Source organism: Labeo rohita, chromosome 24 (assembly GCF_022985175.1).
Source record: "Labeo rohita strain BAU-BD-2019 chromosome 24, IGBB_LRoh.1.0, whole genome shotgun sequence".
Lineage (NCBI taxonomy): Eukaryota > Metazoa > Chordata > Actinopteri > Cypriniformes > Cyprinidae > Labeo > Labeo rohita.
In genome coordinates, this window is record NC_066892.1 from 15335539 (window position 1) to 15349945 (window position 14407).

A 14407-nucleotide genomic window follows, 5' to 3' on the forward strand; every position below is an offset into this window, starting at 1 on the left:
AACAGTTGCCATGACAACAAGCCAGTCAAACTTGGATTGCTGAGAAGGTCAAGGCTGTTGTCAAGAGACAGAATGAGCAGAATCCAGTTAGAGGAAAAGTTTTGCAGTGTGAATTTACCTCATAAACTACAAAATCATTTTCCTAATCAATATTTTGTAAGGCATCCCTGGGTATTAAGTCTTGTATGGCTTAATATAAAGTAAACAATGTCTCTTACAGAAATATGTATTAGAAAACCCCAAAAATATTTATGTTGTTTAAAAAATCCACATAGATTTATACATATTTTGGACTATGGGGGGTTGCACTCTGTGAGCTACTGATGATCGAAACACAACTCGAAATACACAACTTGGAAGATGAAATACTGATACTGATGGGTCGAAGGGCAACACGAGAAGCGGTATAAGTCTTCACTGTTTTCCTAGCAATAAGAAGAGAAGAAAAGAATGGGGAGATGCCTGCAGATGAATAAAACTTCCTAAAGACCCACGTCTTTGTTCTCTTCACTTTAGCCCTGATGTCTTTGAAGTTTTTAGTAGACCACAGCGACTGAAAGAGCTTACAAACAGCAGAGACAAGAAACGCTAGATGCCATCCTCTCAGGATATAAACATGCCGATGCTTATCATGACACCGGAGCCACTGAAGAAGTTTCTCAGCACAGATTTCACTCAATATCTGCAGGAGTTTAGACTCCGTGTGGGAAAATAATTGATGGTACGGCATTTGGTTCAAGTCTACACTTATATCCATCGCTACCTGTACGCTGTTTCAGTAGCTGTGGTCACAGTATCAGTATTTTTGATGTGTATTCCAAGTTGTGTTGCGGTAAAAATAGCAACAGGTAGCACCAGTAGCTCACCGAGTGCAACCATTTGACGTCATCGAAATAATAGTGCCCCCACAGTCCAAAATATGTATAAAACAACATGGATTTCTTAAATAACATAAATCTTTTAGGGGTTTTCTACTGTATATTTCAGTTAGAGACATCATTTATGTTATATTAAGCCATATAGTCCCTTTAAACAAATCAGTGAACAAATCAATGAATGGATCTATGAACAAATCTATGGAAACCTGTTTCCACCACTGAATAAAGAAAATGAAAAAAGGTGCCTTTTTATCTTACAATTCAGACTTTTTTTCTCAGAATTGTGAGATGTGAACTTGCAGTTGCGAGTTATAAAGCCAGAATTGCATGATATAAACTCACAATTTCAAGTTATGAAGTCAGAATTGCGGGATAAATTCACAATTCTGACTTTTTTTACAGAATTGCGTGGTATAAACTCGCAGTTGCAAGTTATAAAGTCAGAACTGCAAGATAAAAACTCACTTTTGCAAGTTATAATGTCAGAATTTTGAGATATAAACTTGCAATTCTGAGAAAAAAGGTGACTCACAATTATGACTTTTTTCTTAGTATTGCGTGATATAAACTTACAATTGCGAGAAATAGAGAAACGCATGTCGCAATTCTGAGTAAAATAAAGTCTGAATTGCGAGACATAAACTGACAAATCTGACTTTTTTTCTGATTATTGCATGATATAAACTAACAATTGCAAAAAATAAAATCAGAATTGCGAGATAAAAACTCGCAATTCTGACTTTTTTCTCAGAGTTGTGAGATATGAACTCACAATTGCAAGGTATAAACAGATATAAATGTACAATTCTGACTTTTTTCTCGCAAATGCGAGTTTATATCTCACAATTCTGACTTTTTCCTCATAATTCTAACTTTTTTTTCTGAATTGTGAAATAATCTCACTATTGCAAGTTATGCCAGAATATAAACTCAATTCTGAGAAAAAGTTGATTCACAATTCTGACTTTTTTTCTTACTATTGTGTGATATAAACTCACAATAAAAAAATAGAAAAAAATAGAGAAAAAGGTTAGAATTGAGAGGAAAAAGTCAGAATTGCAAGATAAAAACTCACAATTTTCTCTGAATTGTGACATATAAACTTGCAATTCTGAGAAAAAAGTTGATTTCATTTTTCAGAATTGCAAGTTTATGTCACGCAATTCTGAGTAAAATAAAGTCTGAATTGCGAGACATAAACTCATAATTCTGACTTTTTTTTCCGAGTATTGCATGATATAAACTAACAATTACAAAAAATAAAATCAGAATTGCGAGATATGAACTCGCAATTGCAAGTTATAAATAGATATAAATGTACAATTCTGACTTTTTTCTGACAGATGTGTTTATATCTTGCAATTCTGACTTTTTCCTCACAATTCTGACTTTTTTTCTAAACTGAAATAATCTCACTATTGCGAATTATGTCAGAATTTCGAGACATAAACTCTCAATTAAAAAAAAAAATTTATTTTTTATTCAGTGGCGGAAACAGGTTTCCATACAAATCAGTACAAATATTCAACCAAATATTTTTGGTGTTCACTGAAATATCTTCTTTTGTGCAATGTCTTTTTTGGAGTTATGAATGCCTGTTATTTTTAATGAATTGTTGAGATTCAGTGACTCACTCAAAATACACAAATACATATTTATCAATTCCTAAAACCATAAAACTAATCAATGTACGAATCACTGAATGAATCTAAATCGGTAAATGATTTTTGAAATTTTGGGTGAACAGACTCTAAAAAAGTCACTGATATGAATCAAAATCACTCCTAAAATCATAAATGAAGTTTATTTCTCTCATCCAGTTGGCAAATTGTATTTTTTGATATTGATGCTGTTGTTTTAAAGTATGAACCTCACTAGAGTGTCTCTGATTTATGCTTAAAACATCCTGGTTGACACTTTTGAGACACACACAAAAAGACAACTGTGACAAAAATACAGTGTCAAAGAGAAAAGGTATAATCAGACAGACACAGAAACAAAGACAGGAAATAAAAAAAGAGAAACAATTACATAAACAGCTATCATACCATGATGCATGAATCCATTGTCACACAGCTCCACCCCCAAGATCAGCGCCTCTTCTCTGCTTCGGCAGTCACCCTTAATAAGAGAAAAAGACAAGTGCCACTCTCTTTGTGTGCTTACAAGCGGTCAAAATGTCACACACCCTCCTTCTGAGCTACAGAAAAACACATTTAATTCACATAAACATTACTGCGACCCGGTCACCACAGTGTGACAACTCTGAAGGGTCACTTGACCGTCTGGCAATAATTTCATAGTCAAACACAATACATCATCTTATTGAACGCTCACTGAATTTAAAAGCTGTCTGTAAATATTTGAACTACACTTCAAATTTAATCAAAATCTGTATTCTCCTGATGACTAGTCTGTTTTTTAGGTAGACAGAATTAGACTATGTGGCTAGACGGTGGTTTACTGTTGCTGTTGTCTTCCGCCTCAGCATTTTTGAGATTATCTGGCTTGTTTAGGAAACAGCTACCAGTTTTCCTCCATTCTTTCCTATTTCCTATGGAGTCAATGTGTTTCCAATCTGTCTATAAAACAATACCATCGTACAAAACAATCAGACTCAAATCTTACCTGTGCGATTAGCCAGTCTATCAGCTTGTTGGCCATCACCACAGATTTATATGTTCGTAGATGATAATCCTTATCCCTGTGAGGAAAACAAGTCAAATTTAACTCAAACAGTTTAAAAATATCTCCTTTTTACAGTAGCCTCTAGAGAAACACATTTCAAGCTAAACTTTAACCTTTGGCCTGTCTCGCATCCGCCTGAAAAGCTCCTGAGAGAGCTGTTTTGGGCTTTTACGTCACAACAACCCTTTACTCTCAATTTTTTGAGGCCCAAACAAGTTCTTTACCTTGAATTTCTTTTAGGGTTGCACAGGGGTCGTAATGTTTGACCAAATAAGGACCCTTTGCACATATTTTGCTCTTGCTGACCCAGCTAAGTGACACAAAGTTGATTTGTGCAAAGTGAGTTGAGATGTTCACTGAGAGAAGATGTCAAGGAATCACAATGTTCAACTAAACGACTAGTCAGTTTTTTAAGTTTACATTAATGTTTTCTTACTTTTTTTTTAGCTTTTATATTTTTAGCAGTGGTGCCTTGATTAGCATGCTGACAATGTGCAAATCACTAAACTCATATCAATGCTCTAATCGTTTACCAAAGTGTCTCTCTTTGCACAATTGCTTTTTTTAGTTGTGGATGACTGCTTTTTGATTTTAATAAGTCATTGAGTTAATGTCTCTTTTGAAAAGGACATTTGTGACCCTGGACCACAAAACTAGTCGCTGGGGTATATTTGTAGCAATAGGCAAAAATACATTGTATGGGTCAAAATTATTGATTTATTTTTCTTTTATGCCAAAAATCATTCGAAAATTAAGTAAAGATCATGTTCCATGAAGATATTTTGTAAAATTCCTACTGTAAATATGTCAAAACTTAATTTTTTATTAGTAATATGCATTGCTAAGAACTTTATTTGGACAACTTTAAAGGTGATTTTCTCAATATTTTGATTTTTTTGCACCTTCAGATTCCAGGTTTTAAAATAGTTGTATCTCGACCAAATTTTGTCCTATCTTAACAAACCATACATCAATGGAAAGTTTATTTATTCAGCTTTCAGATGATGTATAAGCCTCAATTTTGAAAAATTTACCCTTATGACTGGTTTTGTGACCCAGGGTCACATTTGTAACCATATAAAGCTACTGAATGAATCTTATTTTTAATGAATCAAGTAAATGATTCAGTGTTTTACTCAAAAAACATTTGTCACTACCTAAAGCCACTGAATGAATCATGAATGAATACATGAACAAAGCAGTAAATGAATCTGAACAAATCTTTTTTCAGTTGTAAACTTCTAATTTTTAATGAATCATTAAATTAATGGTTTTAAGCCTCACTTAAATCACACAAAAAAGCCACTTACCATCTAAAGCCATTGAATGAATCAGTGAATGAGCACATAAACAAATCAGTGAATGAATACATGAATGACTGTCATTTTTAATGAATCGTTGAGTTAATTTTTTTAATGCCTCGCTCAACTCAAAACACACAAAAAGACAACTGTCACCACCTAAAGCCACTGAATGATTCAGTGAATATATCCATGAACAAAGCAGTAAATTAATCTAAACAAATCTTTTTTCAGTTGTGAACTACTTATTTTAAATGAATGGTTGAGTTATTGACTCAAAGACTTGCTGAAATCACACAAAAAGACACTCTATCACCACTCAAAGCATTGAATGAATCCGTGAAATAAATCCATCAACAAAGCAGTAAATTTGAACAAATCTTTTTTTCAATTGTGAACTGTTTACTTTTAATCTGAAAGAATCCGTGAATAAATCCATGAACAAAGTAGTAATGAATCTGAATAAATCTTTTTTCAGTTGTGAACTACTTGTATTTTAATAAATCGTTAAGTTAATGATTCAGTGGCTCACTGAAATCACACATATGACACTTGTCAGCACCAAAAGCCAAAGAATAAATCAGTGAATCTTTTTTTCGGTTGTGAACTGTTTTTAATGAATTATTGAGTTGATGACTTAATGCCTCACTCAAATTACACAAAAAGACACTTTTCACCATCTAAAGGCATTGAATGAATCAGTTAATAAACACATGAATAATCAGTAAATGAATCTGAACAAATCTTTTTTAGTTGTGAACTACTTATTTTTTAATGAATCACTGAGTTAATGATTCAATGACTCACTGAAATCACACAAAAGACACTTTGTTAGCACCTAAAGCCACTGAATGAATCAGTTAATAAACACATGAAGAATCAGTAAATGAATCTGAACAAATCTTTTTTAGTTGTGAACTACTTATTTTTTAATAAATCACTGAGTTAATGATTCAATGACTCACTGAAATCACACAAAAAAGACTTTGTTACCACCTAAAGCCATTGAATGTATCTGTGAATGAATATGTGAGCAAATCAGTGAATTAATGCATGAATGACTGTTTATTTTTAATGAATCACTAAGTTAATGACTTAACGCCTCACTCAGAACACACAAAAAGTCACCCGTCACCACTTAAAGCCACTGAATGAATCAGTGAATAAATCCATGAACAAAGCAGTAAATGAATCTGAACAAATCTTTTTTTCAGTTGTCAACTATGTGTTTTAAATGAATCACTGAGTTAATGATTTAATGACTCACTGAAATCACACAAAAAAGACACTTTGTTACCAACTAAAGCCACTGAATGAATTGGTGAACGAATACACAAACAAATCAGTGAATTAATACACGAATGGCTGTTATTTTTAATAAATCATTGAGTTGATGACTTATTGCCTCACTCAAACACAAAAAAACACTTTCAACACCTAAAGCCACTGAATGAATCAGTGAATCAATCCATGGACAAAGCAGTAAATTAATCTGAATGAAACCGTTTTCAGGTTTGAACTACTTGTTTTGAATGAATTGCTGAGTTAATGATTCAATGCCTCACTGAAATCACACAAAGACACTTTATTACCATCTAAAACTGAATGAAATGAATCAGTACATAAATCTGACCAATTTTTTGAACGCCCTGGTTGTCACTTTTTTTGGATGTGTGAAGATTTGACAGAACTTTAACTTTAAACATGGATGGATTAGCATGCTGACAGCATGCAAATTACAGGTTTATATGACTAAACCATTCTGGAAAAGTAAATTCAGTATTAGTAGAACACACAACCATAAATATTCAGATGGGTATCTTTGGCCACCGCGTTGCATATCACACTGTTTCTTAAGTGATTTGCAATTTAAGTGACTGGTGTGTATTTAGGATGGTGTCAAGTTAAAAATGTCCTCCAAATATTTAGATTCTCCGCTCCAGTAGAGGTCAGCAGGTGTCTCTCAGCTCAGTTTGGTCCAGCTCCAGGGCCTGGAATGGGTCAATTGGATGCTTTGTGGCTGCTTCCAGACCACGGGAAATGAAATGGAGCAAAGATTTTCCCATGAAGCCAAGAGTCTCTTGGGGGACACTCACTGCGCTAGGTCAGAGGGCTAAGCTAGGGCCCACACCCTACAACTCACGCAGTCAGCTCCAAACGTAGCTATTTGCAATTCAGAGAATTTGAAAGAGAAACATCCCCATTCCATTTTTACACAACCAAACACCTACATACGACAGGAAATGAGCCTTTTCTCTTAAAGGACTTATGCACCTCAAAAGTGTGTGTGACAGTTTCTGTTCGATTATATAAGGATTTGTTTTAATCACAGAGCAGAAGTGTGAGTCTGGACAGGCCTTGCCATGATTTAACCGCTACAGACATACAGCCAGCCCTTTCCTCTGTAGCTGTACCCAGAACTGTCAGCGTGACAAATGAGGGTAAACAGCGTTACCACAGGCAGTCATATGCCTGGCACAAGAGCACTGCAATCTGTAGGACAAGTGTGTGCAAAGTCAACCAAACCTTTCAAATCAAGTCTCCTGATTTTGGCCATTTGGTCATTTTTAAACACTCTTAGATATTTACTTTCTTTTTGTTCTGCTCCTGTTATACAGTATGTCAGGAATGTTACTCATCCTGGAGTTCGAGGCACAAAAGAGATGGAGGTTTTTGTTTTTTTAATATGGGTAAGTCAGAGATGTGAAGCCCCTTCGGAGCCCCTCCAACCAGCAGGAAATACCAGATAATTAAACTAGAGCTGGATTCTCCAATTATAGCTTTGCAAGGAAGAGTTCCTCAGTACAGGATAGAGAAATGTGGGAATATATGCATTCTTAAGCCCTACTCAGATGGTAATTGTTTCTCAAGGGGACGTCATGTAAAAAAAAAAAAAAAAAAGCATGGCATCCCAGTGATAAAACGAATGCATTCGGATGGCGATTTGAGCTTCTACAAACATGTGAAAACGATGCTCATGTAATTTAATTATAGAAAAATAACATGTTTTTTATTATTTTAATATCCATATAAAAATAGGAAAACTGTCGCACTATGGTTAAAATGGTTTCCAGTCTCAAAATGCTGGATGTCTTTTTTTCTTTTTCTTTTTTTTAATGTTTGACTAGTAAAATAATCAGTTATGCAAAAATGTACTGCACCCCATAATAATGTCTTATTTAAAAACTTGACATAATATAACTGTTGTAAAAGTTTACAGCATTTCAGTAACAAAACTGTTAAAATGTGTGTAAATTACCGCAAAGCACAATGCAGTTCGTATGGGATAAAAAAAAAAAAAAATTTTGAATCGATCCTTCCTGAATCGAACTTAGAAATGTGAATCTTGATGGCAGTTCAAATACCACATGACCTTGGCATTTGTCAAAAAACAGTGGGTAATTTAGACAGGAATTTTTATTCATGCGGTGGGAGAAAAACACTAATCTTTTGGATTCGGGCAGCAATAAAATCCTCTGTAAAGGCCGAAATTATCTTACGTCCCCAAGACATACAGTTACTGTCCAAATACGGCTATGCACACATAAAAACATAGTGGGGTCCAAAATTCTTTTAATTTCTAGTTAAAGCAGTTTTACTTTTACTAGTTACATTTTGAATTCTATATGTAACATAAAATGAAAGAGTATAGATATATTATCAGCATAATCATTTAAATGAAAAAAACAAAAGATTAAATGTAAATACATTTCATAATTTTCTAAAATAGTGCACAACTCAAAATTAAATTGAATTATTTAAAATTAAATATTAAAATATTTTATTACTGCATATAGCAATATTTTACATTTCTTTTGTTTCACATTGTTCATTTTTTTATTTGCAGGTTTAGATTTAAAAATAAAATTAGAACAAATTTTTAAAAACTTGAAAAACCAATTAACCAATGAACCAACCAAACGAATAAAACTAAATAAATAAATACATCTTATGAAATCCATTTTATTTTTTCCCAAATCCCTTTTTTTTTTTCAGTTTTTTGTGTTTAGATTTGTTGGATTCCGTTTTTTTCTGTTTTCAACTTTTAGTCTCTGTTTTAATGGTTAAATAAAAAAAAATATCAAAAGGCATGTCTAATTAACTGAAATCATGAAATTTACACAGTTTAACAGCAATTTATTAAACGTTCAACAAAAATTAAGTTTTAAGGCCCTATGAAATACTTTAAAAGTCTGTGTTTTTAATTTTAATTTTATAGATTCCATTTTAATGATTTCATTAAATTTTAATAATCAGAAGCATTTGTAATTAGCTGATTTTATTAAAAAAAAAAAAAAAAAAAAACATTGATTTGTATTTCTAGACATACTGTGTTGTTTATTTACATTTTTCTGGTAAATAATTCCGGTAAATAATTTTGGTAAATATTCCTTAAATTAAAAGTTTCTGTTTGTATATGATATTATGTCAATAGTTTTTCTCAGAAATGGTAAAATGCGCGTCTGAGCCATTCTTCCACACAGAGACACGCAGAACATGCAGGATTCATATTTAAATAGTATATTTCCGACTAAATATTCGCAGACACTAGTCCATATCCTGCTTTCATTTAAGTGTACTGACCTACTTTTGACTCATTCATCGAAAATTTGCCGTGACATTCCGCATTATACAGTAAATACAATTTTTATGACCGGATTCCGCAATTCCGTCCACCTTTTCCGCATCACGGAAATCATAGGGCCCTATATACAGATGAAAACTAACAAAAAAATCAAAAAATCAGTCTATGGCTCAAACACATTCTCACTGCAAAGTGTACAAACCTTTAAATTTAGAAATGCACTCAGGTTCCCACACAAAAACAACCATTCTTTGCTTTGATAAAGAATCAAATTTGTATGCAATTTACCTTGCAGAAAATAGCTTGCAACTCTTAAGAATGCATTTATGGGATTGCATATTTGTAGTCCAGGCCAACGGGCCTTCAACAACAATTGCAGAATTTAGCAGAAAATTGGAAAATGGATCCATCCGATCATCAGTGCCCTCGGAGTCCATTAGCTTTGTGTTTGCATGTAGAATTTAATGTCTTATGGTCTGTCAGCTGCCAAAATCTTGGAATGCACCTGTTTCACATTTAGGGCTTCCACACTAATTACTCACGTAGGAGCACGACACAACATCATGTCCAATTCCATGAACTAAGACTAAAATTATCCCGATATGTACCCAAACGTACATTTAAACATTTAAATAACTGATGTAATTCTGGATAAAACCTCCAGTGATTTTTTTATCACTTATCAGCCTCTAGTTTTTTTCCTTTAGGTGCTATCTTTAGATCGGAAGGAGAAGCGACAGGGGTGCGAACGCACCTGGCAGAGCTGGTGTGACTAGAGACAGCTGTAATGAGGTGGAACTAAGCTACTGGCCCCTTACCTGATCACCGGTGTGAATAAACTATGGAGTCGGCAGAACAGCCTCACACCCTGAGGGAAAGAAGGACATTTGTTATTGTATGCCAGACTTTTCCAAAGGGCAGAAAGAGACAGAAACTAGCCATTTAGCAGAGAATGGCTGCTTGAGTTACCTTGGAGATGACATCCTGCATGTCGCTGCGCGGGTGGTATGTGCCGTCATCATAGCGGAACCTGTAGAGCACCGGCTCCGGCTTAAACTGGTGCTTGTCTGTCACTGAAATGAGTTTAAAAGTGTTGAGATTAAATTAAGACTAGAACAAAATGATACGTTTTCACATAAATTTACATTTACACTACTGTTTAAAAGTTTGGGGTCAGAATTTTTTTTTTTTTTCAATAGAAATCAATCACTTAGCAACAGATATTTAGCAAAGATGCATTAAATTGATAAAAAGTGACTGTTTTTACAGTGTTACAAAGATTTCAATAAATGCTCTATTCATTACAGAATCCTGATAAATAAAATGCATCATGCATCATTTCCAGAAAAATAGTTTTTTTAACATAAGAAATGTTTCTTGCGCAGCAAATCAGCATATTAGAATGATTTTTGAAAGATCATGTGACACTGAAGACTGGAGTAATAATGCTGAAAAATCAGCTTTGACATCATAGGAATAAATTACATTTTAAAATATTTCAATAAAGAAAACAGTTATTTTAAATTGTAATAATATTTCACAGTATTACTGTTTTATTGCATTTTGATCAAATAAATGTAGCCTTGTATGTAGACATATTAAACTGGAAAACCCCCCAAATGGCAGAGTATAAAAACAAATGGAAATATTATCAACTAGCAAATAGCAATAATACTAATAAAGTTCATTCACAAGCAGTGTCACAATAAAAATTACATAACAGACAAAAGTTTTGAAAAGTTTTTTTTTTTTTTTATGTACACAATGTAATTGATTTCAATTTGCGATTCAATCTATAAATACAATCCACTATTAAAACAGTAGTTAGTTTGAGCCATAATTTATTCCACTTTCAAAACTGTCCAATAACAGGCGAGCTATAAAGATGGCCTCTATGCAGCAACCCACTTTATGAAGAACGAAACAGCTTTTATAATAAGACTGGACTCATTTTTTTAATTGTAAACATTTGCCAAAGGTAAAAGTAATTGATTTTTTTCTTTTTCTTTTTTTTTTTTTTTTTTTTACACTTTTTGCATTGTTATGAAAGCCTGTGAGATGTATACTCACAATTCTGACCTTTCTGAAATGCATGATATAAACTCACAACTGCGAGTTATAAAGTCAGAAGAGTGGAATTGTTCTTGCAAATGCAAGTTTGTGTTTCACAATTCTAAGTTTATATCTCGCAATTCAGAATTTTTTAAATGTGTGATATAAACTCATAGTTGTGAGTTATAAAGTCAGTACAGGAAGATATAAACTCACAGTTGTGAGAAACTTTTTCTCACAATTCTGACTTTTTTCTTGCAATTTAGATTTTTTTTCTCCCAGTTCTGACATTTTTCTCAGAAATTTTTTCGGAATTCTGACTTTTTTCTGCTATTCTGAGTTTATATCTTGCATTTCAGACTTTTTTCTCGCAATTTCGAGTTTATATCTTGCATTTCTGACTTTTTTTCTCGCAATTCTGACTTTTGTCTCAAAACTGTGATATATGAAGTGAGTTATAAAGTGAGAATACCAGGATATAAACTTGCAATTGCGAGACTTTTTTTTCCCAAAACTTCGAGTTTATATCTTGCAATTCTGACTTTTTTCTTGCTATTCCGAGTTTATATCTTGCAATTCGGAATCTTTTTTTCTTGCAGTTCCGAGTTTATATCTTGCAGTTCTGACTTTTTTCTCAGAATTGTGAGATATAAACTCACAATTCTGACTTTTTTCTCAGATATGTGAGAAACTCACAGTTGCGAGTTATAAAGTCAGAATAAGTGGGAAATAAACTTGCAATTGCAAGAACTTTTTCTCGAAAATGCAAGTTTGTGTCTGACAATTCTGACTTTTTTCTCGCAATTCCGAGTTTATATATTGCAATTTTGACTTTTTCCTAGGAATGCGTGATATAAACTATTGCGAATTATAAGGTCAGAATAGCATGATATTGTCACAATTCTGACTTTTTTATATCTTGTAATTCTGACTTTTTTCTCGCAATTCTGACTTTTTGACATTTTTCTCAGAATTGTTAGATATAAACTAGCAAACTAGCAAAAGCAAGTTATAAAGTCCAGTTCTGAGAGGGAAAATAACTAATTTGTTCTGAGAATTGTGAGTTTATATCTCATAATTCTGACTTTTTGAATGTGAGTTTACATTTTGAGTGTTTTTTTTCTCGCATCTGCAACTTTATATCACACAATTCTGAGAAAAAAGTCAGAAGTGCGAATCTGTATCTTACAATTCTGACTTTATAACTCACATTGCAAGTTTAAATCTTACAATTCAGAGTAAAAAAGTCAGAATTGCGAGTTTTTATAACACAATTCTAAGAAAATAAGTGAAAATTTCATGACAAACTCGGAATTGCGAGGTAAAAGTCAGAACTGTGAGATGAAAAGTCACAATTACCTTTTTTATGTTTTATTCAGAGGCAGAAACTGGCTTCCATATATTGTTCATTAGCACTTCTATTTCAAATAAATACAACATTACCACTGTAATGTAAAGATTTGAAAGATTTTGGCTTATACTCTATGTGGATTCATTTTACATGGCGAGAGAAATGATATACAATGAGGCTGATTGAATATCTTTGTTGCTTTTACAATGACACAAAAGGCTACAAAAACTTTTAAGGACCAGAATCTCTCAATGGAATTTAGAAGCTTTCAGCTCCATGTTAGCACAAATGCAAGTAACACTAACGTGCTTATGAAAAGTAATCCTGCTGTTTCTGCCAAATGAATTCATCCTCCTCAGCGAACACTTAGCGAAGGCTTAAGAATCTTTCTCACCAAAGCTGTAAATGCGAGCGAGCGGACAGAGGGCCCTAATGCTCAAATTTATTTCTCCCTGTTAGGAAGCGGTGAAGTGAAAAGTGATTTAGCATGAAGTCCTGGCTCAAAGCCAGTCAGACTCCTTTACGGAAAAAAAAAATCGTCCATACGGTGAGCATGCATTAAGCAGAACGGGACCCCACTACCCAAACAAACAACAAAAGACAAAGCAGACAGAAGACCAGCCTTTTCTCTCAGTATTAAACAAACAGAAGGGTGTGAAGGAATGAATATTTGTAACACTTCATATAAAAACAGACAAAGTTATAAAAAGCCATCTGCTCGTGGACACTCCCAGAACTCCTCAGGGCTTGAGAACAATGATGTCAGGGCTATTGAAATATTAAGAGAGCTATTTGTCTAATCAGCCATCTGCATTAAACAGATAGTTTACTCTAAAATGAAAATTCTGTCATCATTTACTTCGCCTCATGTCGTTCCAAACCTGTATGACTTTATTTTTCTGTGGAACACATGCAAATATATTTTGAAGATTGTTGTTAATGCTTTTGACTTCCATATGGACACAAAAAGAAATAAAATATAATAACAGTCAAAGGAACCCAAAACTGTTTGGTTACCAATATTCTTCTGGTGTGTTGCACAGAAGAAAAGTATGCAGACAGGTTTGAGGAGAAGTAAATAATGACAGAATTTCATTTTTTGGTAGACTATCCCTTTACTATATTAGTAAAGCACAAACAGCACTTTTTTCTTATTTATAAGATTTGCATATTGTGTGTGTTTTGTCTGTATTGTATTTTCAAAATAAAAATTGTGTTCTGCAGAATAAAGAACATTTTATTCTCTCTCTCTCTCTCTCTCTCTCTCTGTTTATTTAATTTTGTCAACTGTTTGTATTCAAAAGTTTTTGTCAGATGAATCCCTCTGACCTAAAAATAGAAATGAGGTAGAGATTTGAAGCTGATATTTTCCGATGTCAGTTAATTGTCATGTGACAGGTCACAAGCCCAAATTTTACAGCATATGTTAGTAAAAAATAAAAATTATGGCATAGAGTGGAAAAATAAATAAAGGTTATTGCGACTTTTTATTTCACAATTCTGACTACTAGAACTGCGTAATACAAAGTCGCAATTCTGATTTTTTTTCTCA

The 14407-nt window shown here is 33.3% G+C and overlaps 1 protein-coding gene across 1 annotated transcript in view; it reads right to left on the reverse strand.

The window, feature by feature from the left end:
* prex2 (phosphatidylinositol-3,4,5-trisphosphate-dependent Rac exchange factor 2) overlaps positions 1-14407 on the reverse strand; it is a 169476-nt gene that overhangs the window by 95314 nt on the left and 59755 nt on the right. Inside the window, exons 12-15 of the mRNA XM_051098445.1 lie at positions 10422-10525; positions 10271-10320; positions 3507-3582; positions 2927-2999 (exon numbers count right to left, since the gene is read on the reverse strand). Of these exons, the coding sequence (XP_050954402.1) occupies positions 2927-2999; positions 3507-3582; positions 10271-10320; positions 10422-10525 (303 nt within the window). The remainder of the gene's footprint in view (positions 1-2926; positions 3000-3506; positions 3583-10270; positions 10321-10421; positions 10526-14407) is intronic.